Raw genomic sequence first — 26,261 nt, 5'->3', positions numbered from 1 at the left:
TCTCAAATATTCCGGAAGATTCTTCCATAACCAAAAAGACAAACTTTTCTCGAACCTTCTAGAATAAAGAAAATGCTTCTGTTTAATTTAAAGTGATAAGGGGATATGGAAGAGCTCTTAGTAGTAAAAGTTGATAGTTTAATGAAAGCAAGATCAATTTGCTTAAACATTAGATATGGAATATGATTAATAAATAAATAAATAAATAACAATTTCTGAATAAATAAATGAATACACAATAAAGACAAATACATGCATAGATTATTAATCAGTTCTGGAAAATGGACTAAAGTCGATGATACAATAAAAATTGTTCTTTCGTTTTTTATTTCTTTTTTCTTTTTTTTTTTTTTCATCTATATCATGAAACTTTCACCACATCCACAGGTTCCCTTAGCATTCGGATTCCTAAAAATAAATTTAGTATTTAGTTGATTATCAATCCAATCCATTTCACTTCCTACTACACTAAACAAGGCCTTTGAATCAATAATAATTGTAACTCCATCATGTTCGACGATTTCATCAAATTTTTCTGGTTTTGACACATACGATAAATCGTATTGTGTTCCAGAACAACCACGGTTTTTTGTTGACACTCTAATCATCTTAGGCTCAGGTAAGTCTAGTAACTTTTTCAAATGCTCTACAGCTCTTGGTGTTAAAGTAATAACTGCCTTTCTTGCGCGTAATGTTCTTTTCCTTTTCTTTTTTGGTATGATAGCAGTAGTGGTGGAGGTTGCAGTTGCAGTTGCAGTTGTGCCGGAATTGGCAGATATAGAAATACTATTCTGAACATTTATTAAATGTTTGATCTCTCTTCTCTCCCTTGTGTCCTCCATTACTTCTTCTACTTTATTTAATGTTGCTAGTTGAGAGTTCCCTTTAGTTTCAATTATTTCTTCATGTTTATCAAGAATATTTTTAGATGGTAAACTATAACTTGTTAATCTTTTTTGTTTAATGGACGAAGATAGCGATGTGGAATCATTTTTATTCACAGGTTTTGTGTTATTGTTATGTACAGTTGGAATAAATTTAAATTTAAATTGCGTCGATGGAGTATTTGTGACTGGTGTTATTGTGGTTGATCGTCTTGTCCTATAATCACTACTTGGAGTGACTATAGACCTCACTAATAATCTACTCGATATAGGAAATATAATTTTATTTGGAATGTGTTGCAGCCTCATCATGTTTAATTGTAGGTTATTGTTGTTACTCTTTGGAGTTCATATGTTTTTTGATTTGGGCAGAATGATAAAATAACACTAGTTATTTTCTTAATTTTATCTGAATTTATAGTATTATGGGTTATTGGATTTCAATGTGTTTTTTTTGTGTGCCTTTTTTATTGTTGCTATTGGTTGGTTGTTTTTTCTCTAGTTTATTTTTGTATTTTTATAACAAAAGATAACCACAAGAAGTATCCGTAAAGTATTAAACAACAGGGAATAATCAATACAAATACGCTCGCATATGTGTGTGACTATAGGTACTTATGTATGTGTGTATGACTAAATGCAGAAAAAGATCATGAAAGTTTGAATTTTTGTTTAAATATAGAATTATTAGTACTTTAGTCTGAACTGGAGAAATTCCTGATTAGAATCCGAAGGAATTTGAGAGAGAAAAACAAATGAAAAGGTCAATTTGTTGATTACTAATTAAATAATTTTACACATAAGACAAGATAGGAAATGAGTATCATCAAGTAAACATATAAGCAGTGATCCGCAAAAAATGCAGTTACATCTTACACTAGATAAAAAAGTAATGTGATGTGAAGAATAATGGTACAGTAAATAAATTTAAATAAATCTTAGTTACAAAAAAAACAAAAAAACGGAAATTCTTAAACATTAGGCTGTCGTAGAGAGGATTGTTCTTACTTTTGTAGAGACGGATGCACTGTAAGAAAAAAACTATGTTATTTCGTTCGCTATACTAGTTACTTGTGTCAAATAGATTTTGCTAATTAATATTAATAATTATTCATTTATTTTTAGCCAGGGATAGATTAAAAGGAGGAGCAACATATTACATAAAATTCATTAGGAACACACTACAAATAAAGAAAGAAAAAGATAATTATCGACGACATTTTGTCCATCCACACATCCTTTACAGTCATGTGACTAGCTCTCGGAGCTGTTGAACATCTGTACATCCTTCACCCGTTAGCATGGTAACTGTTTCCTAATATGGACATCCGGTGAAGGTTAACCGATTTTTATTTCTGGGTGCAGTTTTTGTTGTTGCTAACTGTCTTTTTTTTCGTGTGGAAAGAGTTGACATTTTGCGTTCACTCTACATAATATTGCAAGGGATGAGTGTTTTCCTGAAGACCTCGTGATCACCAGAGTCTTTTTATGAAGTCATCGAAAATTGTTTTTTTTTTTTCAATCAAACTTTCAGGGTTATGAGGTATAAATAAATTATTATCTAGAAGGTTTATGGCTCTAGACCAGGGTTGTTATGGTATTATATATATACAAATAGATGTATGTATATATATATGTATTGTTAAGACTAGTAAAATATGATACATTGAATAATCTTATGTTAATACATACATATTTTTTTTCTTTCTTAATAGATATTCTATGTAAGGTGTGTTACTACTGATTTATGGTTCTTCGATTACCCTCTTTTTTTTTTTATTGGCATGGAAAAGAGAATATATTTTCTTCAAAGCCTATGGGATCTTTCAAAAGATTACACAAATAAGAAAAGCCAATATATACAGATAAGAGCAACAATCTCTTGAAAAGAATTTTTTTTTTCTTAAACAAGTAATAATTCATAAAACAAAAAAAATACCAACTAGGTTTATCATTGTAGCTGCTTTTTTCTTGTAAATTACATAGCTCTTTTCATCTTGATCCATTTCCTTCATGTTCATTTATGTTCATTTTATCGTAGAGGGGTTATTTTATTTTTCTATCGTCAATTACCTTTTTTCACCTTTTCTTTCTCGTCAAGGAGAGGGTTGAAAAAAATAAATACTACCAACAATTAGGTCACGTGCCATTAGTGAGAGATACTCCTTTCAACAATCGTTATATTTTTAATATAACCTGCAGAAGCAAAAAAGAATCACCACAGAATCAACAAAAAAGAAAATAAAAAAAAAAAAAAAAAAAAAAAAAGAAAAAACAAACCATTTAAACCCAACAATAAACGACTTTTATTTTTTTTTTCTTCTCAAGAGTGTTGTTTCATTGTTGGATTTCCTTATTTAACAACTGTTCTTATAAAACCTGTAAACTCCTTTCTACTATCATAATTCATATCATCTGAAGGGTGAATCAAATATACAAGGATATTCTTTTATTGAAAGTACTGTTCATTGTAAAGGAAAGACAAAAGACAAACAAAAAGAATTTTATCTTTTATTACTTTAAATTTAGTCAAATAAGAGTGTTTTTTTTTAGTTAAAGAAAAAAGAAGGTGTTTAGAAGTTGATCATTATCTTTTATACTGTTTTTTTTCTTCTTTTTTTTTATTATTTATTTATATATTGAAACTTTTTCTGATTAAATCAATATTAAAAGGTATATTTGTAAATTAATCATGGGTGCATCTTCAACTGCAGCTGCAACAACAACTTTTTCTGGAACTACAGTTACTGCAAGATCTCGTTTAGGAAGACCCTTAAGGCCATGTGGTGACTGTACTTGTTCTCCAGGCCTTTTATCTAGACAAAATAGAAGATCCTCTCTTTTCATGAAAAGAATGGAAAATAATAGATATTTGAGTTCTACAACCTCAAAGAGAAGTAACACTTCAACTTCAACTTCGCTATCTACTATCACAGCCACAGGAGAAAGATTTACTGATACTGTTTCAATTTATTCCTCAGATTCATTGTGCCAAACGACAAAGGAAATCAACACATCTAAGAGATTATTAGAATTGAGAAAACTAATGGCAAAACATGATTTGGCCTGTTATATTGTTCCTAGTGAAGATGAACATCAATCTGAATATGTAGCCCTTGTTGATCAAAGAAGAGCTTTTATTTCTGGATTTTCTGGATCTGCTGGTGTTGCCTGTATTACAAGAGATCTTCTAAATTTTAATCCAGATAGATATGAAGGGAAATCAGTTTTGTCCACAGACGGCAGGTACTTTAATCAAGCCTCTCAAGAGTTGGATTTCAATTGGTCTCTAATTAGGCAAGGTGTTGATAAAATTACTTGGCCAGAATGGTGCATAAAAGAATGTTCAGAAATGGCATTAGGGTTGTCCTCTGGTGCTGTAGTGAAGATTGGTATTGACCCTAAATTGATCTGTTTTGAAGCTGTTTTGAATTTACATAAAATGATTGATAGCGAAAATAAAAGGATTTCATCGAGCGGAAATAAAATAGAGTTATGTCCAATTGAAGAAAATTTGATTGATTTGATGTGGGGTGATTTTGAAGTCGTCCCAGAGAGACCATGTAGTGACATAATTTTCTTATCAGACCAGTATTCTGGTGAAAGTTTCCAATCTAAAAGGAAAAGACTAATAGAAGAATTATCTAAATTGGATGCTGGTGATAAGGATGGTCAAAAAAATAGTAAAACGAAAGATTCAAAACATGGGAGGACTTTTGTAGTTGTTGCATTAGATGAAATATGTTGGTTGTTAAATTTAAGAGGATCAGATATTGAGTACAACCCAGTATTCTTTTCATATTGTTTAATTAATGATAAAGAAACAATCTTATTTACTAATAATAAATTTAATGAAGACATCCAAAAATATTTTGATGAAAACGATATCCAGGTAAAAGCATATGAATCATTCTGGGACCATTTAAAAACTACTGTATTGTCCATTAAAAATGAAAATGATAATGATAATTCCACGAATACACATAATTTCTTAATACCAGATACTTCCTCATGGCAAATCTTACGTCATGTTATAAACACTGATTACAAAGTTATTCATTCACCAATTGATTATTTCAAATCTGTTAAGAATTCAAATGAAATAAACAATGCGCATAAGGCCCAGGTGAAAGATGCACTTTGTATTATTCAATATTTTGCATGGTTAGAACATCAGTTAGTTTTTAAGGAAGCATTAATTGATGAACACAAAGCTGCTGTTAAATTAGTTGAAATTAGAAAAACACAAAAAAATTTCCAAGGAAACTCTTTCGAAACAATCTCTTCTACCGGTGCCAATTCTGCTATTATTCATTATGCTCCACCAATTGAAGGTTCTTCAATGATTGATCCATCAAAAATATATTTGTGTGACACAGGTTCTCAGTTTTTGGAAGGTACAACAGATATTACAAGAACGTTACACTTTACAAAACCAACTCAAGAACAAATTGACAACTATACCTTAGTCTTAAAGGGTAACTTAGCCTTGGAGAGAACTAAATTTCCTAGAGGTACTACTGGTTACAATTTAGATGCCATTGCAAGACAATTTTTATGGTCACATGGGCTTGACTACAGACATGGTACAGGGCATGGTATTGGATCTTTCTTAAACGTTCACGAGGGTCCTATAGGGATTGGTTTCAAACCACATTTAGTTAAATACCCATTAGAGGCAGGGAATATCATTAGTAATGAACCTGGTTATTACAAAGATGGTGAATATGGTATTAGAATTGAAAATGACTTATTAGTCAAGGAATGCGAGCCAGAATTGAAATTTGGTGATATTCCATTCCTAGAATTTGAAAATATCACTATGGTTCCATATTGTAGAAAATTAATTAATGTCGATATGCTAACTACTGAAGAAAGGGAACAAATTAATAACTATAATAGAAAGATATGGAACAATTTAGTTCAATATATGCAACCACAATCAATTACTTATAAATGGTTGAAGAGGGAAACAGCAGTTTTTTAATGAAATGAAATAGTGGTATGCGTAGTAAACACATATTTTACGTTATTGTATATGCATATACATATATATACTTTTATGCATCGGTATATCTTTATTTTATAACTGGTTTGAAAGTAGATTTGGATTTGATATTTTAGTAAATAACAGTAGAAAATAAAATAAAATGGGTCAATATCAGGTAGGAACAGATATATATTGTGCTTGATATATATTTGTAATATGTATATTGCACATTTGTAGATTCTATAGCTTGATTATTATTTGAATATTTTTGAATATTTTTATTTGATATTCGGTATAAAATACTTGCAATAGTTTGATGTAGATATCTAGCTCACAATATCAATTGTTGAGCCCTTAATTGTAACAATTACTGACAAGCAAAAGAATATAGCAACAATAGAAAAATTATCTATTATCAAGCACGTTGGTACTGATACATTAAAAAAATGTAATTGGTAAGGTGTCAGTAAGTCATGGGTATATGGAAGATAACCTTATGTGACAAAATCAAGGTCCAATAGCGTCAATGATTATGTAAATTTCTCATAGCACAGGATTGCATTAAGGAGGAAGTTGCTCTGCTCTCATTCTTCCTTAAATTTTATTAAAAATTTACATTACATTTTTTAGTATATGTTTTCTATGGAGAGAAGAAAGATAGTCACGGATTTTTAAGATAGATGTATGCTTCATAAATGCATATTTTTAGTACTTCCTAAGAGAAAGATATCTTAAATATACTTGTTGATTCTCAAAAATAACTTGAAATTTGAATTTGATGTGTTAATAGTAACAAGGGAAATATCATCTCATGCAATTTCGTAGGAGTTGGGAATGTGAAATATTGATTTGCGAATGTATGAATTTGTAAGTATGTTGTAAAAAGCCTCTTTTGGAATTCCTGAGAAATAAAATCTTTGTTCAATACTGTGGTAAAGGGTTTAGGACAACCAAAAGTTTGAACCCCGGTTGTTAGTATATTCAAATAAAGCTTGGAATAAGGTTTGGTGGTAAATAACAGAAAACTTTATTTATGAGTTCTCTGATTATTGAAGTGTATGTCAGAGGTTACAAACAGCATTAAAATTCTTATTGAATGTATTAGGTTCTAACTACTAAATAATAATATAAGAAGAACAAAAATTATATATTTATTTTGTGAGTTAGAATTTGTTGAAATATGATTAGAGTTATGTTTGATAATCTAAATTCACTGTAGTAAGTGATTAAAAGTTATGAAAATTCATATTAAAGATTCGAAGATAAAATGAGTATACTGTATAATATTGTATTTCGTATATTAGTTATGTAAAAAGAAGAAGACCAAGCAATACAATAACAATTTATAGTACCACTAACTTCCTACTATAAATAACAATAAAACTTATAATACCACCAATATCCTATTGTAAGTTGCATTATCTTATTATATTAATCTAAAATGAATTTTACTAGAATTTTTGACTCTGAAGCCTTGCGTCAACAGAATTGATATTTGTATAATTTGTAAGTATTTATTTATATTTGATATTCATTTTATAGCATATCACTTGAAATGGTATTGTTTTGTATATATTTATCCCGAATCAACGACCTTTTCTGGTGGAAAAAAGTTGAATATTAGAAAATTTCTTGAGAAGAATAGTTATTTAAATAAATACAAAATACGTACAAAAAAGTAAAATTGCCAACAACCTTACAATAATTGATAAATAGTATTTTAATATATTATTTAATAAATATACTATTTACTAAATATGTTTCTAAAACAAATAATATTAAATATATAACTAGATGAACTCTTGTTTCTATTAATAATAGTTCTATAAATTAAAATTTTGAACATACTTTAAAACCTTAGATTTTATTTACACATATTCTAAAGAAAAAAAATAAATGACAATGCATATAATATCATAGTCTAATGAGCCTTTCCTCTATATCTAAAGATAGTACCCAATATAGTATTCAATTTATCCTTACTCAATTTAGTATTAAAGATACCTATAATTTACAAAACCAAAAAGAAGAAGTAAATTTCATTAATAATGTCTTGTAAATTAAGTATTAATTCACTTCAAAATACTCCAGATTTATCATGTTTTTAATTTTAATCAAACGGGTTTAGGTACAAATATCTTTTATTATGCAGGCTTTTCCATCTATTTATTTATCTGTCTATATTTTTAAAACATGTATTATCTAAACATAAGAATAAAATATACTACTTAATAAACTATAAATATCATAAAAAGAGGTTGAATACAAAAAATTATTAACCAAGACAGAAAAAAAACAAGTTTTAATATCAAATAGAGTAATAGTAGACCACCAACATAAAATCATTGTGATATATCTAGCATACTATTGAAGTGCAGCTCAATTTCACTTCTTTCACTTTACAGAGATTTTGAGGAAGAAACGAAACATGTACAATAATAATAAAGTTGTTCAGGTATTAAGAAAAATATTTGTAATATTTGACAAATGTTACCAAAAAAGTAAAGATATTGAATTAATAAGTTAAAAGAATGATATATTAAAACATAATATTATAATTACTCCCTACAAAAATATTACTTACACTTCCATTCCACATTTTTGTTTTAAATAGTATTATTAAACAAAATTGTGAATGAATTTGTGACAGTGTAGTTTGTTACTATTTTTGATTATTATTGATTGGAATCAATTCCAGAATACGAAAGTAAATACACTGTTCTTTCTGAACATAAAATATATCTTTTCTGTTGAGATATTACCCAGACTCAATAAAAATTTTTGTGAAAATTTTTTTTCTCAAAATTAACTTTCTGAAAAGTATAAATAGTCAAGATATAGAAATTAGAAATAATTTCTTTTACTCACAACTTTATATACGTAATACATAGTTTTGTATATAATATATGTATTATTCAATACTGTGAGTGATTACTTATAAAAATACGGTTCATAAAGTTCCGTTATAACTTATAGGTTATTACTCCACACCTTTTAAATTTCAACATTTTCTAATACAGTTTCAATAATAAACATTTTACCAAATAGCTTGCTTCACATACTTAACACCAAAAAGTGAAAAACAAATAAAAAAATTGAAGTAATGATGTTATTTTATATCAATTCACTTACATGCATATTAATAGAGTTACTTAAAAAAAAAGATTTCTTTAATAAAACGCATAATAAATTAGTTAATTTATGAAAAACATCATTTTGCAACGTACCAAACGTTACCTACACTATTTCTTGGCAAATAAAATAAAATAACCTAATAAAAATAATGATAGAACTTATATAATAATATAAATTAACAAATGGTTAACAGAAACCAAAAAAATAGTGACTCTTCTATTGGTAACCCCACTCTGTTTAAACGATATAATTGAGTATAAAGAATATATCAATTACTCTAACAATTCTTTTCGGAGAATTGATCTAGACTATACTTTTACTGATTCACACTTACTAGTACATCGTTTATGAGTCTTGCTAATCGAAATTCACAAAGCACACTAATAAAAATCAAACTTAGTAATATTAAGAAAAATGATGACTATGTCTAAATACATGACCGAGTGCATTAACAAATAAACAAACAAAGAAAAAAAGATTTGATTCATTTCCGCGGAACGGAAATAAAAAAAAAATAGACAAAAACTACTCCACGGATTACTAAGAATTTTTAAAAAGTTTATAAATTTCCTTATGCGGATAAAAGAACAAGGCTATCCTGCTAATATTACGGTTTGTATATCTGATTTTTATCAGTGCAATCGTGTTATTTTCCATTTCTTTTTCCTTTTCCTTTCTTTTTTTGTGTTTGAAGAGTACAATAGAAAATATGATAAAATAATAATCACAGTAAAATTCTTCAGGTGAAAAACCCCAACCAGAATATAATAAGTATGCATGTGATAATTTTTACTCTAAAACAAAACTTTTCTTAATTTGTCAAAGTTCCAAGTTACTTCTCTCTTTTTTCATGCTTATGATAAAGAAGGGCTATTTTTGTCCTGCTATTAATTTTTATCTGTACATAAAATTTCAAGATAGGTTCCTTGTGTAATACTCCATTGTCTACTAAGTAGTACATCCTTCCTACATGAACAAAAAATATACATTTTTTTGTAACCCTAAACATAGACACTAATACTTCCTAAAAAATACTACTACCCGATATGGAAATTTTCTATTAAATTTTCTTAAAAAAAAAGAAAAAAGAGAACAGATCAAAGGAAGAGATTTCTTTTATATTGTTATGTAAAAATGGAACGAAAACACAATAACGGAAGGACGGAAGCAGGGCGGAAGCAACGAGCCGTGTTTTTTTCTTTTTTCTTTTCTTTTCTTTTTTTTTCTATTTTCTTATTAAAAACGGAATTTTGTATCTTTCAATGGACCGATAGAGAAGACAGCAAGACAATACGAGAACAAACCGAAACAAAAGAAAAAAAATTTTTTTTCTTTTTAAAAAAGCATACACCTAAAAACATTTCTTAAAAAATATGTTGTAACCCTATTGAAAATTAACATTAGTACAGATTTTTTTAACTGGGCCCTAAAAACATTTATTTGATTTAAAAAATAAATCTAAACTGTAAAATAATTATACAAATCCACCACTGATTGTCCCGTTGAAGGCACCTTTACAACCTTACTATATTACACAACCTTACCATTATTTTGAATGATAAATGTAATTGTACTAAAAAAGAAAAACAGATATAAAAATAAAGCAAATTATTATTTAGTTGTCCTGTGATTGCTCGTTTTGTATGAATATTAATAATGAGAAATGGAAACAAACAGATTGTTTCAAAATAAGTTTTTTCCAATGAACCCTAAGTCTCCACCAATATTATGTTTAGGAAAACAACCAAAAATGTTATCTAACCCGATCTTTTTTATGTCGGTGTTATATATATGTTCTTTTTCAAATTTTCAAAATTTTTCCCTAATTTTTTTTTCAAGGGTCCCCACTTTTCCAATCACTAGAGAAGATGTTTAACATTTATATAAGAACGTTGTGTTCTGCCAGTATTTAATTTTTTATTCTAATGAACATTAAAATATACTTTGTTCCTTATCTGAATTTGTTTCAGTCCATTTATTTAAAAAAACATCGGGATATTTATTATAACAATTTTTTTGCGTAAACATACTAAAAAAACAAAGAAATATAACAATTCAATACAATATGTCAGAGACATCAGACTCTCAAAAGGAGACTGATCTTTCTCCAAGTCAGGCTTCTTCTGCATCTACTGTTTCCAATCCTATAGAATATGATGGTGATATGGATATACTTGATGAAGACCAAAAGGTAAATCTAAAAATACAAAGAACTACCACCATGACATCCTTGGCTGAGTCTAATGTGGAAAATACAAGAAGATTATCTAAAATTCTTACTGGTACAGTAAATGAACCAGAAAGAATTGCAGTAGATTATTCTAATACTCTCCCTATGGGAGGTGATAGAGACTATCCACCTGCACTGCCACCAAGGGAATTATATGAAGTTACTTTTGACGGTCCAAATGATCCTCTACATCCTTTTAATTGGCCAATGAAAAAGAAAGTCATGATCTGTGTTATGTTATGCTTGAACTGTATTTGTATCACTATGGCAAGTAGTATATTTGCTTCTGGTGTTCCACAAATCTGTGAAATTTATGGTATCATTGAAGTTGTAGCTATCTTAGGTATCACCCTTTTCGTGTTAGGTTTTGCCGCATCTCCTATTATATATGCACCAATATCTGAAATATATGGGAGAAGAGGTGTTCTAGTGATATCTGCATTTGGTTTTGCTTGTTTTCAATTTGCTGTTGCCACTGCTAAGGATTTACAAACTATTTTTATCTGCAGATTTTTCGGTGGTTTGATTGGTGCTGCGCCAATGGCTGTCGTTCCAGCTGCCTTTGCAGATATATTCGATACTGATATGAGAGGTAAAGCTATCTGTTTATTTTCCCTTGGTGTGTTTGTCGGTCCAATTTTATCTCCCGTCATGGGGTCATATATTGCTCAAAGAACTACCTGGAGATGGTTAGAATATGTAGTTGGTTGTTTCTCTAGTGCTGTTTTTGCTTTCATATTTCTATTTTTCCCAGAGACTCATCACCCATCAATCTTAGTTCAGAAAGCTAAAAAATTAAGAAAAGATACAAATAATTGGGGGATTCATGCCGCTCATGAAAATGTCGAATTATCAATTAAAGAAATTGCTCAAAAAACTATCACCAGGCCATTAATCATGTTAGCCACTGAACCATCTTTACTTATCATTTCAATCTATAACTCCTTTGTTTATGGTATTTTATATCTTATGTTGGAAGCATATCCAATCGTATTTGTTGCTGGTTACGGTTATAAGGAAAATGGTGAACTACCATATATTGCATTAATTATTGGTATGATTTTCTGCGCAGCATTTATCTGGTATTGGGAAGGTGATTATTTAAAAAGAGTTAGAAAAGCAGGTCATTTAGTTCCTGAAGCAAGATTATATCCAATGGTTTTTGCTAGTATTGTTTTCCCAATCGGTATTCTATGGTTCTGCTGGACCGGTAACTATCCAGACAAAATCCATTGGATTTGTCCAACTATTGCTGGCTCTTTTATTGGGTTTGGTTTGATGGGAATTTTCTTACCGTGCTTAAATTATATTATTGAATCATACTTACTTGTCGCTGCCTCTGCTGTAGCTGCCAACACTTTCTTAAGATCGTCGTTTGGTGCTGCATTCCCACTATTTGCTGGATACATGTTCCGTGGCATGGGTACTGGTTGGGCCGGTTTGCTTTTAGGTTTATTCGCTGCTGCCTTAATTCCTGTTCCATTCATTTTCTTGAAATATGGCTCTCGTATTAGAAGAAAATCCAAGTTTGGTTTAAATGTTTGAGATATAAGAAAATAACTCATCCTCAAATACTAGAATGCATAAAACAAAAAAAAAATAGACTGTTATAGAAGCAAACTATTTAATATTAAATTGAATGGAATTCTAAGTTACTGATATTTCTTATCTAAAATTCTTAAATAAATAAACAACAACAAAATCAAAGTAACAATTCAACAAAAAAAACAATCATAAAGTAATGCACTGTTATATTCTTTTTTAAATTTTTATACTGATCAATATCAGGTTTCATCACATTCATCAATATGAATTAATCCCATTGCATATACAATTATAATTTGTACCAAGGCAGTATTGCATTTATATAAAGACTTCATATACATAATATAATGATTTAATATCATTTTTTTACTATTCTGCCACAGTTATTGAATTTATCTAAATGACTTACTTCACACTAATTTTCATTGTTCAAATATCGAGTAACTTCTACCTTTAACAAATTGAGAAAAAATATGTTTATGTATTAAAATAAAAAGAGTAATAAAGCAAGAAAACTCATTTTCTTCAAAAATTGTTTTGTTGCTCATTCTCAACAATTGCAATATATATAGACACTTACTCTGTCTTAAATATTTAATACAAAAAAAGGTGCAATCGCGTAGTTGTTTCCATACCAATCCTATCTTTTTTTAACTACATAATAATTTCACTCTCCATTTTCCAAATTTATAAATATTCTATTTCAACATTTTTATAACCACCACCAGATTCTACTACTCTCTAGCTCTCGATACATATATACATTACCAAATGTATTCTCTATATTACCCTTCCTTACGTCTCTGTTCTCTTCCTCGTGACACCATCAGTATCTCTGTAGAATCACCAATTCTCTGTCCCATGTTGTTTTTTCCGCGGAACCTTTATTTTTCCACGGAACAACTCATTTTGTTTTTGTTTTTCCAACTCCCCTTTTTGAATTTCGCAGAAAATCACAAATTCCTCGAGGCCGTGGAAATGTTTTTGTGAAAATTTAGCAGAACAAATTTGCATTTCCAAATGGCTTTCTCTTTTTTTCAAACATGAAGGAATGAAAATATGAAAACAAAAAACAAATAACATGGAAGTATCTTTCATCAATTAAAAGAGAGATCTGATGTATTGAACTATTTTGTATTCACCTTAGCATCATGATAAAATATAAGCTAGATATGAATATACATTCTCAGCTGATAATACAACTACTTTAATACAGTTTCACAAACCTTTTCTGTATTCTCTGAACTGTCTTTATTCCTATTCAATAACTGTATTAAATATTACATTAATATATCATATTCCAGTATAGCATACCACAATTACTCTAGATTGCAATTTACTATGATGTTTAATACTTATATTCGTGTTTACCATGATAATATCACTAACGATCTCTAATACAATTTTTTTTGAAACAATGTATTTCATAACATACAATATTATTCACAACATTAACATCTACTTGAACTGAACTGGTCTTAACAACCAACTAACTTTAATTATATTTTTATTCACTTAATAACTCTATAACATCACTGTTAGACTATGCATTTACCATCGATATAAAACACATTCACATTAAATGAAAATAACATAACAAATTGTACTGATGAATTGTTTACTCTTAACTTAATCTAAACAGGTCTTCTTATACTGATATCTCATATTCCTTTTTTATAACTATCATCGCTATTTGGTACATCACATTTTACTCGATTACTCTCAATATCACATACCATCACCTCCTGACTATCAATCCCATCCAAAATTACTCTATTTTTTTTAATCTGAAAAATATTTTGCAAGCATCAACAACAATAACAACCACTCCAACAGATATGTAAACAGGATAGACACACTGGTTTGTAAGCGATCAACTATGATCCACTCACTTTCATGTCACATAACTTTGAACATTAGCAAACCATTATTTGATATAATGTGATTATGCCATCTTACATTTACCTATACTCAATACAACCAACTGGGATATTTTAAGCTATAGACAACCTACTTAATACATATACTATCATTAGGGAAGATATCCATCAATGATATAACTTCTTTATAAATATGATTATCTAAGAATATCCAAACACTTCCCATTAATATCTTCAGTCTAAAAGAAATGATTGCATATTATTTTATTGTATGTTTAATGATTATCATATGAACAAAATATCAACTGACTAGGAAATGATAACAGGAATAAATAATGAATCTTCAAACTTACATGGATATATTAATTGTATTTTATGGCTTAGAAATGAACATTATTTATTTTATTTATATCCCAGTCATCTGATAATTTTATTACTCTTTGTTAGACATAGCAGCATAAATCTTGAAATAAATTACAACCTTAAACATTCTGGATAATAAATAATATAAACAAACTCTGAATATGTATAATAACTTATTAATTATTATACTAGGACTGTGTTGTTATCTACTCTAAAATGTGTGCTATCTTGGATCTTAACTGTAATATTACCAATATGAATATAAGTATTAGAACAAGAACATAACTAACATGTTTCAAACTATCTAATCTGTTATAAATGATCTAACAACTCTTCCAATAATGTATCTATAATTATATTCTACATTATAAACATCACACTAGTAGATTATTAATTGTATTAATTTAACAGAATTATTTGCGATACTACAATTCATTATATTAAAATGATCTCTTTGATTATCCCAATACTAATATAACACTATGACAATGAGATAGACAAAGATAACAATCTATATGAACAATAATTAAACCCGCTACTATTACTTACTGAATATATTTTTGGTGTTATTAATATTATTAATTATTCATATTCCAACCAAGAAAGCTATCATTATTTAGAATGCTTTTATACTCTTAATAGAAATTTATATATTAATATGTTTGTTTGATCATCAGGTAACATATCAATAATGATCATTGCAACTATCTTAAATAACATCTTACTATCTAACAAGTTAAACATTTCTGGCTTATGTAATACACTAACTCAAACAGGTCTCTATATACTATACCCCTAACTCTTTCTCATTCTTTATCTTTTTCAATCTCAACAAAATTTTAATTAATCAAAGAACATTTCACTTTTTAATCATTTCAATACATGCAAATGTACAAATAAAATAACTTGATTATTCATAAATCATGTGGTAAATTTTATTCCAACAAGAATGGCACCTACTGGTATTGGTATAAACCTTAATAAAAATTTAATATGTTTCCAAATTTATTTTTCTTTATCTAATGATATCATCATCGTAAATTGCAATATTCTAACAGCAGATGATTTTGCACTACCACTAATTGACTAAATAGCAATTACAACTAAAAACATTTGAATTGGGAAAGTATTGATGTTGTACAATTCATTAGAGAACTAAGCCAAAAATGACTGGAGGATAATTCACGTAACTGTATTGGATATCATTCAGTATATGTTCAAAAGTTAGAGAGTGAAATCATATAAAAGCACAATAAAAAACTTTACACCTAACCCACATATAACTCATAGCGATAAAAAATAGCTTATAGCATTAATACGCTATATGACATTGATCTTTATCCACAAAAGATAGACATTTGCTGAAAGCTGCTGTTTCATAGAAAAAAACATCCTGCTTTATTGTATTAAATATCTCATAGCATCTTGTAAATTGATTATTCAAGCTAAGCTAAGGTTGTTTGTTTGAATAAATCAGATAACATTGTATAAAGTAGGAAAAATCAACTTATCATTTGATCGCAATACTCAAAACAAACACTATTCTACCTTTCCCAACTGTATATAAATTGCTGCAATTAGTACCATGAACAGTGAATATTAAACAAGTTTTTATTATGCAAACAATGTTTTATGTGATATCTAGATCTATAAAAGGAAAGAAAAATTTTCAAAAAATAAAGAAGAACAAGATATAAGAAGATACTTTAGTACTTTTATAGAATACATATATATAGATTTACATATTATGTACAAACAGAAAAGAAAAGTAAGCAACATATAAACTAAAATATCTAATGCGTTCGCCAGTTAAAACCACAAGCATATAGCAGAATTATATACAATACAACCCATTTCGTACCTGAACTTCTTTAATATAAAAATTTTATATTTTTCAGTTATTTATTATAATGGATTTACATTAATAAATATATCTCTAAATATTTGTCAACATTAGCTCATATAATACATTAAACTATGTATAGTAACACAGTCACAAAACTATTAAGTCATTAATTTTAACTGATAAATTAATAATGTAATGTATATTCCTTGTATTAATACTAATATATCTCTTTAGTAACATCTAAGAAATATTACAATGAAAATAATTTTACCAAAAATTACCTTTGTTGCTTTTGTACAATAACTGGTGATTTCTTGAATAAGTTTCTCCATAACTTTGTACCAACACTAATTCAATAACTTCTAATATACATTTATAGTTTTTATTGAGAGTTGTGGCTGTTCTAAATCTTTTATTGTGGCTATATATCATTACCCATAGATTATATGCTTCAGGTTTTCCACGTAGAACTTTTAACATTAAAAATAGGGTTTTAAATTTGTGTCTTTTTAATGCAAATATATATTTATATTAAAGCCAAAAAAAATAAAATGAAAAATTATCATAGGTCATGTAAAATTCCAATAATATGATTCCTTAATGAGGCTTGCTAAAAAAGAATGTTATAGAATAAAATAATAGACCGATCAGATCCTAACAGATACTAATCAATGGAAAAATGAGTGTTTATGATTTAGACATGACTAAGCTTTGTTGGAAATATTTGACTAATCTTTTTAGTTGTTTGTCAAAAAACATTACTTAATAACCACAGATGCCAAATTTAAGAATATTCCTATATCATCCTTATTTTGCTTATCCTTTTTGTATATAATTACTTTTGTATTGTGCCTACAAAAGAAAATGGAAAACTCTATTGTAATTTTGTATAATATTTATGATTGAGAATGCACCCGATTTACCAAATGCAAACAGTTGTTACTTTTCAACATCAGAACTGTATTTTGCGCAAAAAGAAAACATTAAAAAGTGTCAAAAATTAATATCTTCGTTAATATAGTTTCAGTGCCTTTGTTTTTTGTTAAAACCCAAAAACAAAGAATTTCATTTTCATTCTTTTTGTAATATATCTAAAACTCAGAGACAACTAAGCTTTTATTATAAAATAATCATATTTCCAAAATCGATCTATAAACAACTAAAATTTATTCAGAAAAAACAACTAACTTTCAAAACTTTTCTTAACATCTTTTTCTATTCAATACCTACTTCTGTAGTAAACACATTTCTATAAAAAAATAACTAATACTTACCGCACTGTGTGTCAAAAAAAGCAAGTTAATATGCATCATATCTCTTAGTTTTTAAGACAATAAACGAGACCTTTTAAATATAAAACTGTTGGAAAATGAGAGCTTATTACTGTTATTTCCATAAGAATTATTTTTAATTAGTTTTTCTGTATATTATGTGGTGCACGGATGTACATAATATCAGGAAAACATTTTAATTGTCACCAAATATGTTTTTCACAGATTTGAAAAGAAATGCAAACTCTAAAAAAAGACTTAAAGTAAATATAAGAATGCATACTGTATCCACTATATAATAAGTATATACATGCATTTAGTACAAAACACAACAAGCATCTATAACTTAACGATGCCTGTTATTACCATGAACGCCGAGGGCTCCAAATTTTGACAGAAACATTTTACTACAAAGTGGATACTTTTCACTGAATTACTATATAGTAACAAAAAAGCCAGTTACGTTCAAAATCTTAAAGGAAATGCCAGACACTGAAGGATAGAGAAAGAAAATCACAGGAAGGAACAGCAAAAAAATATGGTTTATGATATTATGGCTATTACTCTATTATTGATTCACAAATATTAAGTCAATTGAAAACAAACCATTTCTAAAGAAACTAGGAATTTTGGTGATAAGCTTAGTAATCTATTAAAACCAACAAATAGTAGTTTCCAAATCCAGTGAAGTTACTAAAAATGCCGCAATACTATATAAAATATTAATAATGGGTACACTATGTAAGAATGGAACAATAGTTTCATTTAATAGAAACAGTCGATATACTGAATTCCTGATTAATCTACTCTAACTGGTACCGATATTGACAATAAGAAAGGAAAATACTAAAAAAAACAAACAAACATGCAATTGTGAATTCTTTTGGGACATAACCATTGTTATGCAAACTATTGTATACGCGTTTATGTATTGGTTGTAGTATAGCAAAATAAAGCCTATTTATTTTTTTTTGCCCATTTGAACATTTCCTTTTTTGTAAATTTCGTGATGATTTGATGATTTTCCAATTTCCGGTGCTTTTTTGCTACACTTATTTTTATTTCCTGCATAAAACAATACTCCCATAGTAGCATTTTTTTATCGTATAAAATTCGTTTTATTTTTATTTTTTTTTCCTTTTAGTTCTGATTAGATAGATATTCCTATACCAACATGTACAATACTAATTAGTTATAGATGTAAGTTTTTAGTAAAAAATATCTCAATTCCATTATACTCTCGCCAAAATAACACTTCCACATTTGAAAATTCTATAAATTACTTTCAAAGAAAGATCAAAATTTCTAGTTTAAAATAATAATGCGTTTATTATCGGATATGCCCGATGGAACTTGCGTCTACCTAATATAATTCAGAGAAAATTCTAAACTCTACCTAAAACAAGAAAATTGAGGAGAGTGATCATGTTATTTTGGAAATAATACAGATTATGCAAAAAAATAATAGGAAAAAAATTAAAAATACAAAAATAAAGATTTCCTACCTCTTTAAAACTTTTTATTAAGTCATTAACTGTGTGCTAAAATGAAAGTTCAAATGTTCTTAGAAAGTAGCACTATTTTATGTGCTTTTTTCTTTGAGCTAGGATAATATATTACCTGTTTAAAAAACAAGTGGATGTATCAAAGAAGGAAAATGTTTGTTATACATATTCAATATTACGAGGGTAAGATCAAATAAAATTAAAATAAATCAATGCATTATGAAAAATTACCAAAAGGTAAACATATATAAGTAAACGACTTTACTTATTAATTTCCAATCTGGATGAATAATTTATATATATTCTATCATTTGTTTCTTTTGTATTTATATAATTATTAATTCCCAATTGAGAAATCGAGGGAAAATTACTCTACATATCAACATAATAATAATACACAATAATAACATATAATATGATCACTGATGCTAAAAACATGTACACTAATATTATTCATCCAGAGGAGATTTTCCTTTTTAAAACTTTTTACACAATTTTTCTTCATATTTGCTACAAAGTAGTTTTAAAAAATATGTAATTAAACCAACATTACTGTTCTTAGTTAAAAAGATAATACTATCAATGTATTTACTACATTTAAAATATCTCAATCTCTTCTATATTTAACGATAAGGGTGCAATTTAGAAATATCCTTAATAATTTTTTTTTGAAAATCAAAATAGCTTAAAAAAGTGATATTAATATTCAAAAAAAGATTTAGTAGAATCTTGCAAAAGAAAAAAGAAAATAATTTGAAAAAGTGCACAGAAAATTATGTGTTTAGAATTCATCGTAAATCTTTTTTGCAACCTAAAAGGATGTAAAACTCTTAAAGCAAAGATTCCGACACGATTTTATAGGTCGTTATAAAAATATATCCTTATAGAGAAGTTTTTGAAAATTTACCGCAACCTTTTCTGCAAATTAACCTATGACTAACTTTTTTTAAAATAAACCCTGAAAATACTAGTTTAAATAATATCGAATATACAAAGAGAAGACAACTGTAAAGTAATTACAAACTATACTTGCGTACGTACATAGAAATTTATCTGGAGATAATTTATTTAATCTAAGTTTTTTCCAAAATCAAGGTAATCTGAGTAGTTTCTAACATATCTTCTGCAAACCCGAATTTCCAATAACTATGACCAATTAGGAAAATACAGAAAACCACTTTATACCCTATCTATGTTGTATCTGTGTTATACATGTGTTCTGTTTTATTCTGTAAAATTCTTATCGTTAAAATTTTTTCAGATAGTCTTCATTTTTTCAATAATCTTTTCTGTGAGGTTGGAATACTAAAATATTCTAGTGTAAACTACTCTTCTGACCTTGATAGCAAAAATAGAAAAAATATAGTACAATATGGACCTTCTAATGGGGAAAAAAGTAGGAAAAAACTTTGACCTTTCAAAAGTATCAAAATTTTTCAAGTAATATTTTTTTGGACAAAAAGAAATTCCTAGTTATTCAATACAAAAAAAATACATTTTATCAATCGATTTCATGAATTTCATAATGTATGACACAATAAATTCTGTATGATACATAATAATACAAACGTTTCTATTGTATTCCTAATTGTTTTCTTGTATTGCCCTTTTTAGAAAAAGAAAAACAGAAAACCGAACAATCCCTGACACTGGATAACTTCCTTTTGTTCTTCGGAATTTGAAAAAAAAAATAAAAAAAATAACATCAATCTTATAATGGAGAAAAAATAAAAAAAAAAAAAATTTTAACCTTTCAAAAATACCAAATAATTTTGCCAGTGATCTTTTCGGGAAAAAACTTTTATTTCTTCAAAATCGGGAAAAACATACATTCCATCAACACATCTTACAAATTTCATAATGTATGACATAATCAGTCCTGCATGATACATTACAATATATACAAATCTATTACATTTGCAATTGTTTCTTGCATTAAAACGTTTAATTAATCCAATTGTTAAAATATTTAACATTTCTATTACTAAACAAAATACCTTCAAGCAGAAAAAAATTTCAAAAAGCTTTATTATATTATGAACTGCAATTTTCTATGCGATTCTTCAAATATAAAAGGGTATCATATTCACACATCTAATTTTTAGATATGATCCTATCTTCCTTTACTGAGGTTTGCCAAAACTAACTTTTCTTATAAGTTTGAAACGCACACATCAAGTAAAACAAGAACGACTCGCTATATAAATCATAATACATCCATAGGTTATTTCTAATATCAAAGTATCCCCTCATTTAAAGTTTACAATATTTCTGTCGTTTTCAATCTTAATAATACAATATGTTATTGTGTTATAAGAACCTTGTTACCACACTGTTATGGTTACATATACACTTACAATTTGCTACAGCAGCCTACGCCCCAGCTGCATGTACAGTTCCACATGACGGTACTATTGGGGCCACCGTCAGGTTTTTTCAATACACTGCTGGTGATTCTAGGAGTTATGAAGAATCATCATTTTTACTAGGTGGTTATTTAAGGAATACATATGTGGGTACAATTTCTGGTGTTACAAATTTAACATGGTATTCTGGAGATCATTGGACCATTCCTCCGTATGATTATAGAGGTGTTTCCATCAGTCATTTCATGATGGAAATTACCGGTTATTATAAAGCTCCACTAACAGGTATTTATACCCTAAGGGCTAATGTAGATGATTCCCTCACGTTTTTCTTGGGTGCTGGCGAAGCTTTTAACTGCGGAGGTCAACATGAAGATTTTTCATCCCCAGAATATGTTTTTACGGTCACTGGTAGTGTTATATATGGTATGGATACAGAAGTAAAGACAATATATATGAAAGAAGGTAATTATTATCCTCTTAAGTTTCTATATGTTAATCTGATTAACCATGGTCTGTTAAATATATCAATAAATTTGCCAAATGGTACTGTAGATAATGGTATAGGTAATAGTTTATACAGTTTCCCAGATGAAAGTTTCACTAATACTTCAGATATATCTTTCACATACAGTGCATCCAAAGCATGCACAACAGTAACCTCTATAATCACAAGCACAGTTCATGGTTTAAGTGCAACCACAACTACTCAAACAACCACGATTACAACTATGCTTAATTCTTATAATGAAGAAGTTGTAGTTGTTTACTATGAGGGAATTCCTGCCCCTATGTTAACCACATCCTACGTTCCAGGTACAGTTAACTCAATATCTGTTATCACCACATCCACCTCCTACACCACTGACTCCAAAGGCAGTAGCACTCCAATTGATGTTGTGATTGTTGAGACCCCAATGCCAAGTCAGGTTACTTCCTACATTCCCGGTACAGTAAATTCAACATCTACTATCTCCACCTCCACCTCCTACACCACTGACTCCAAAGGCAGTAGCACTCCAATTGATGTTGTGATTGTTGAGACCCCAATGCCAAGTCAGGTTACTTCCTACATTCCCGGTACAGTAAATTCAACATCTACTATCTCCACCTCCATCTCCTACACCACTGACTCCAATGGCAGCAACACTCCAATTGATGTTGTGATTGTTGAGACCCCAATGCCAAGTCAGGTTACTTCCTACATTCCAGGTACAGTAGATTCACCATCTGTTATCTCTACCTACACAACTAGCGTAACTGACAGCAATGGCTCTTCATCTGCTGAAGTTGTTGTTGTTGTGGTCACCCCATCTCCATCTACCACCTACACTACTACTACTGCAGATATTTCTGCTCCAATTACAACCACTTACACCACTATCGTCACTGGCAGTAACGGTTCCTCTTCCACAGAAGTTGTTGTGGTAGTGGCCACCCCATCTGCATCTACTTCCTACACTACTACTACTGCAGATGTTTCTGTTCCAACCACAACTACTTACACAACCACCGTCACTGACAGTAACGGCTCTTCATCTGCTGAAGTTGTTGTTGTTGTGGTCACCCCATCTCCATCTACTTCCTACACTACTACTACTGCAGATGTTTCTGCTCCAATCACAACTACTTACACTACTACCATCACAGGAGGCAATGGCTCTTCATCTGCTGAAGTTGTTGTTGTTGTGGTCACCCCATCTCCATCTACTTCCTACATCACTACCACAGGTCCAGTTTCCGCCCCAACCACAACTACTTACACTACTACAGTTGTTGATAGCAATGGCTCTTTGTCTCCAGAAGTTGTTGTTGTAGTGGTCACCCCATCTCCAACTGGTCCAACTGCCTACACAACTACTACTGCAGATGTTTCTGCTCCAACAACATCCACCTACACCACCATTGTTACTGATGGCAACGGCTCATCCTCCACCAAAGTTGTTGTTGTTGTGGTCACACCTGCTCCATCTACCACCTATACTACTACCACAGGTCCAGTTTCTGCTCCAACCACAAACACCTACACAACCACAGTTACTGACAACAACGGCTCTTCATCTGCTGCAGTTGTGGTTGTTGTGATTACACCTCCTCCATATAATGACTTTATGACCTCATCAATTTCTATATCTTCTCCACTATATGAAAATTCCACTATTCATAATGGAAAAACTGAAACTACTTTGAGTGGCACTCTAGTTGTTTTGACTACGGTTGTTAATGGAGTTACTATGACTACAACTTATTGTCCAGAACCATCTGCAACTTCTGAAACAAGTATGATTGCTATCATTGGACATAGTTCTATTGAATCAGTTTATTCAAAGAACCCACAAGAAGAGACTAACTCATTTACTACTGCTACAAATGTGACTCCAGTTATTTCTGTTACTTCTACCACCCCTGGTCCAGCATTTACCAATGGTAAAAATCACCCAACATCTAGAAACTCTAGAACATCTACCACTGTAATCGGTAATAATGAGTCTAGGGGACCAAAAACATCACCAACCACAATGGTACCACAAGTCTCCCAATATATTTCTGAACAACTATCCCCATCACCAATTGCTATTGCGGTACCTCATGGTGATACACCTTCTCTTGTATCATATGAAGGTAAAGGTAGTAACATATATATGAAGTGGAGTGTCGTACATTTTATTGGTCTATTATTATTTATGAATTTTTAAGTTACACACATATGAATAATTTTAAGATCAAGAATATTAGATAATTAAATAATTAAATGTTTCTATATAAGCATATATAACATTCTAATATTTTTCATACTGTGTTTTTTTATTATTTATTTGATTTCCAAGTATCTTGTACACCAAAGATAGATGTGATCGTACCTGATAAACCAACAATGCTGTCCCTTGATTTCAAATAATTTAGAATATTCAACACAATTGTACCATCTAATAGCTGCTACATAAACATTTTAATACATGTATATTTTTGCTACATGTTTTGGCAATTTTTAATAAAGAGATTGTGATTAGGAAATTTACTTCTATATGAATCAATTGATCATAGTTTAAAGGTTATAAGATTCTTAAACCCTTTCTAATTAAGAAAAATTGTAATTATAAAACTTTAATGCTAGTTTAATTCAAAGATCATAATAAAGGGCTTATAATAATCTTAAGAATAGTTACAATCTTTCTTTTCCTGCATTTGTATCCAAAAGTTAACTAGACAAATGTGTTTATTCCCATGTTCCTTAATTATTTTCTTTCTGTCCTTTGTATATACAAATACATACATAGGAAGTGCATAATACATGAATATATACATGGATGTACACTAATTAAACATCGTTATATATTGCTAAGTCAAATAACTGTATATAGGTATATTTGTGTTAATATGGTCACTGTTATTAACTCGCTTAAACTTATGGTTATACTTCTATTTCTTCTTTTTTGTAATATAATATTCAATTGTACGTAAGCTAACATATCCAATAACTATTATATTCACATGAACAGTAGAGACATACTATAGAATTACTCTAAAAATATTTGAAGAAATGGAAACTCCTTTTAGGTAGCAAAGGAAAAAGGGGAAAGAAAGAGAAATAACATGCTATTTCCCAAATGCAGAGAATTGCACACTGATGATATATTATACTTATTCTACATATTAAGAATATAATACTCAAAAATGTAGATACACAGAATTTCGTAATGTACCTTATTTTGAAAACATATGATATCTCTTCTTGTCTTTTACTGGGTGTAGAACTTTCAAGATTTACAAGATACAGGAAAATGTCCCCTCTATATGTGAAAAATATTGTAATAATAATAATAATAATAATAATAATAATAATAATAATAATAATAATAATAATAATAATAATAATAATAATAATAATAATAATAATAATAATAATAATAATAATAATAATAATAATAATAATTATCCAAGGATTCCGATAATGTGAAAATTTTCTTTTTAAATAAGGAACATGTAAAACTATCATAACACAGTCGTATTTTTGCAAATGTTAATTCATAGATATATTATGTCTTGTTATTTTAATGTTATAATGGAATCAAAGTCTTATTATTTTTATTTTTTTTTGAATATCAATAACTTCTCATAATTCTTTGTTGCAGTTAGAGATTCATACACAATATTAAACATCTAGTCATAATAATGTCAGACTAATTCTTAAAGAAAGTAGATTTCCTGAATAGTAAATTGATAAATTTTCATGTTAATACTCCAC

The 26,261-nt window shown here is 28.9% G+C and overlaps 5 protein-coding genes across 5 annotated transcripts; 3 read left to right on the top strand and 2 right to left on the bottom strand.

The window, feature by feature from the left end:
• Positions 1-356: 356 nt before the first annotated feature.
• On the bottom strand, positions 357-1,196 carry ISA1 (Fe-binding Fe/S cluster assembly protein ISA1; the record flags this gene model as incomplete). Its single annotated transcript, XM_064859065.1, has 1 exon — positions 357-1,196. One exon carries the CDS (start codon positions 1,194-1,196, stop codon positions 357-359), a length of 840 nt encoding a protein of 279 aa, XP_064713874.1.
• A 2,380-nt stretch (positions 1,197-3,576) lies between these two features.
• FRA1 (aminopeptidase P) lies at positions 3,577-5,871 on the top strand (the record flags this gene model as incomplete). The annotated part of the gene is made up of 1 exon (XM_064859064.1): positions 3,577-5,871. The coding sequence occupies one exon, from the start codon at positions 3,577-3,579 to the stop codon at positions 5,869-5,871; it is 2,295 nt and encodes a 764-aa protein (XP_064713873.1).
• Positions 5,872-11,074: 5,203 nt separating this feature from the next.
• TPO1 (polyamine transporter TPO1) lies at positions 11,075-12,784 on the top strand (the record flags this gene model as incomplete). The annotated part of the gene is made up of 1 exon (XM_064859063.1): positions 11,075-12,784. The coding sequence occupies one exon, from the start codon at positions 11,075-11,077 to the stop codon at positions 12,782-12,784; it is 1,710 nt and encodes a 569-aa protein (XP_064713872.1).
• A 9,164-nt stretch (positions 12,785-21,948) lies between these two features.
• PWA37_002498 (uncharacterized protein) lies at positions 21,949-24,711 on the top strand (the record flags this gene model as incomplete). The annotated part of the gene is made up of 1 exon (XM_064859062.1): positions 21,949-24,711. The coding sequence occupies one exon, from the start codon at positions 21,949-21,951 to the stop codon at positions 24,709-24,711; it is 2,763 nt and encodes a 920-aa protein (XP_064713871.1).
• An 827-nt stretch (positions 24,712-25,538) lies between these two features.
• PWA37_002497 (uncharacterized protein) lies at positions 25,539-26,012 on the bottom strand (the record flags this gene model as incomplete). The annotated part of the gene is made up of 1 exon (XM_064859061.1): positions 25,539-26,012. The coding sequence occupies one exon, from the start codon at positions 26,010-26,012 to the stop codon at positions 25,539-25,541; it is 474 nt and encodes a 157-aa protein (XP_064713870.1).
• Positions 26,013-26,261: the final 249 nt, after the last annotated feature.

This window comes from Arxiozyma heterogenica, assembly GCF_036370985.1.
Source record: "Arxiozyma heterogenica strain weizmannii chromosome Unknown scaffold_21, whole genome shotgun sequence".
NCBI lineage: Eukaryota > Fungi > Ascomycota > Saccharomycetes > Saccharomycetales > Saccharomycetaceae > Arxiozyma > Arxiozyma heterogenica.
Note: the sequence above shows the minus strand (reverse complement) of the source record. Positions and strands in the feature narration are given on the sequence as shown.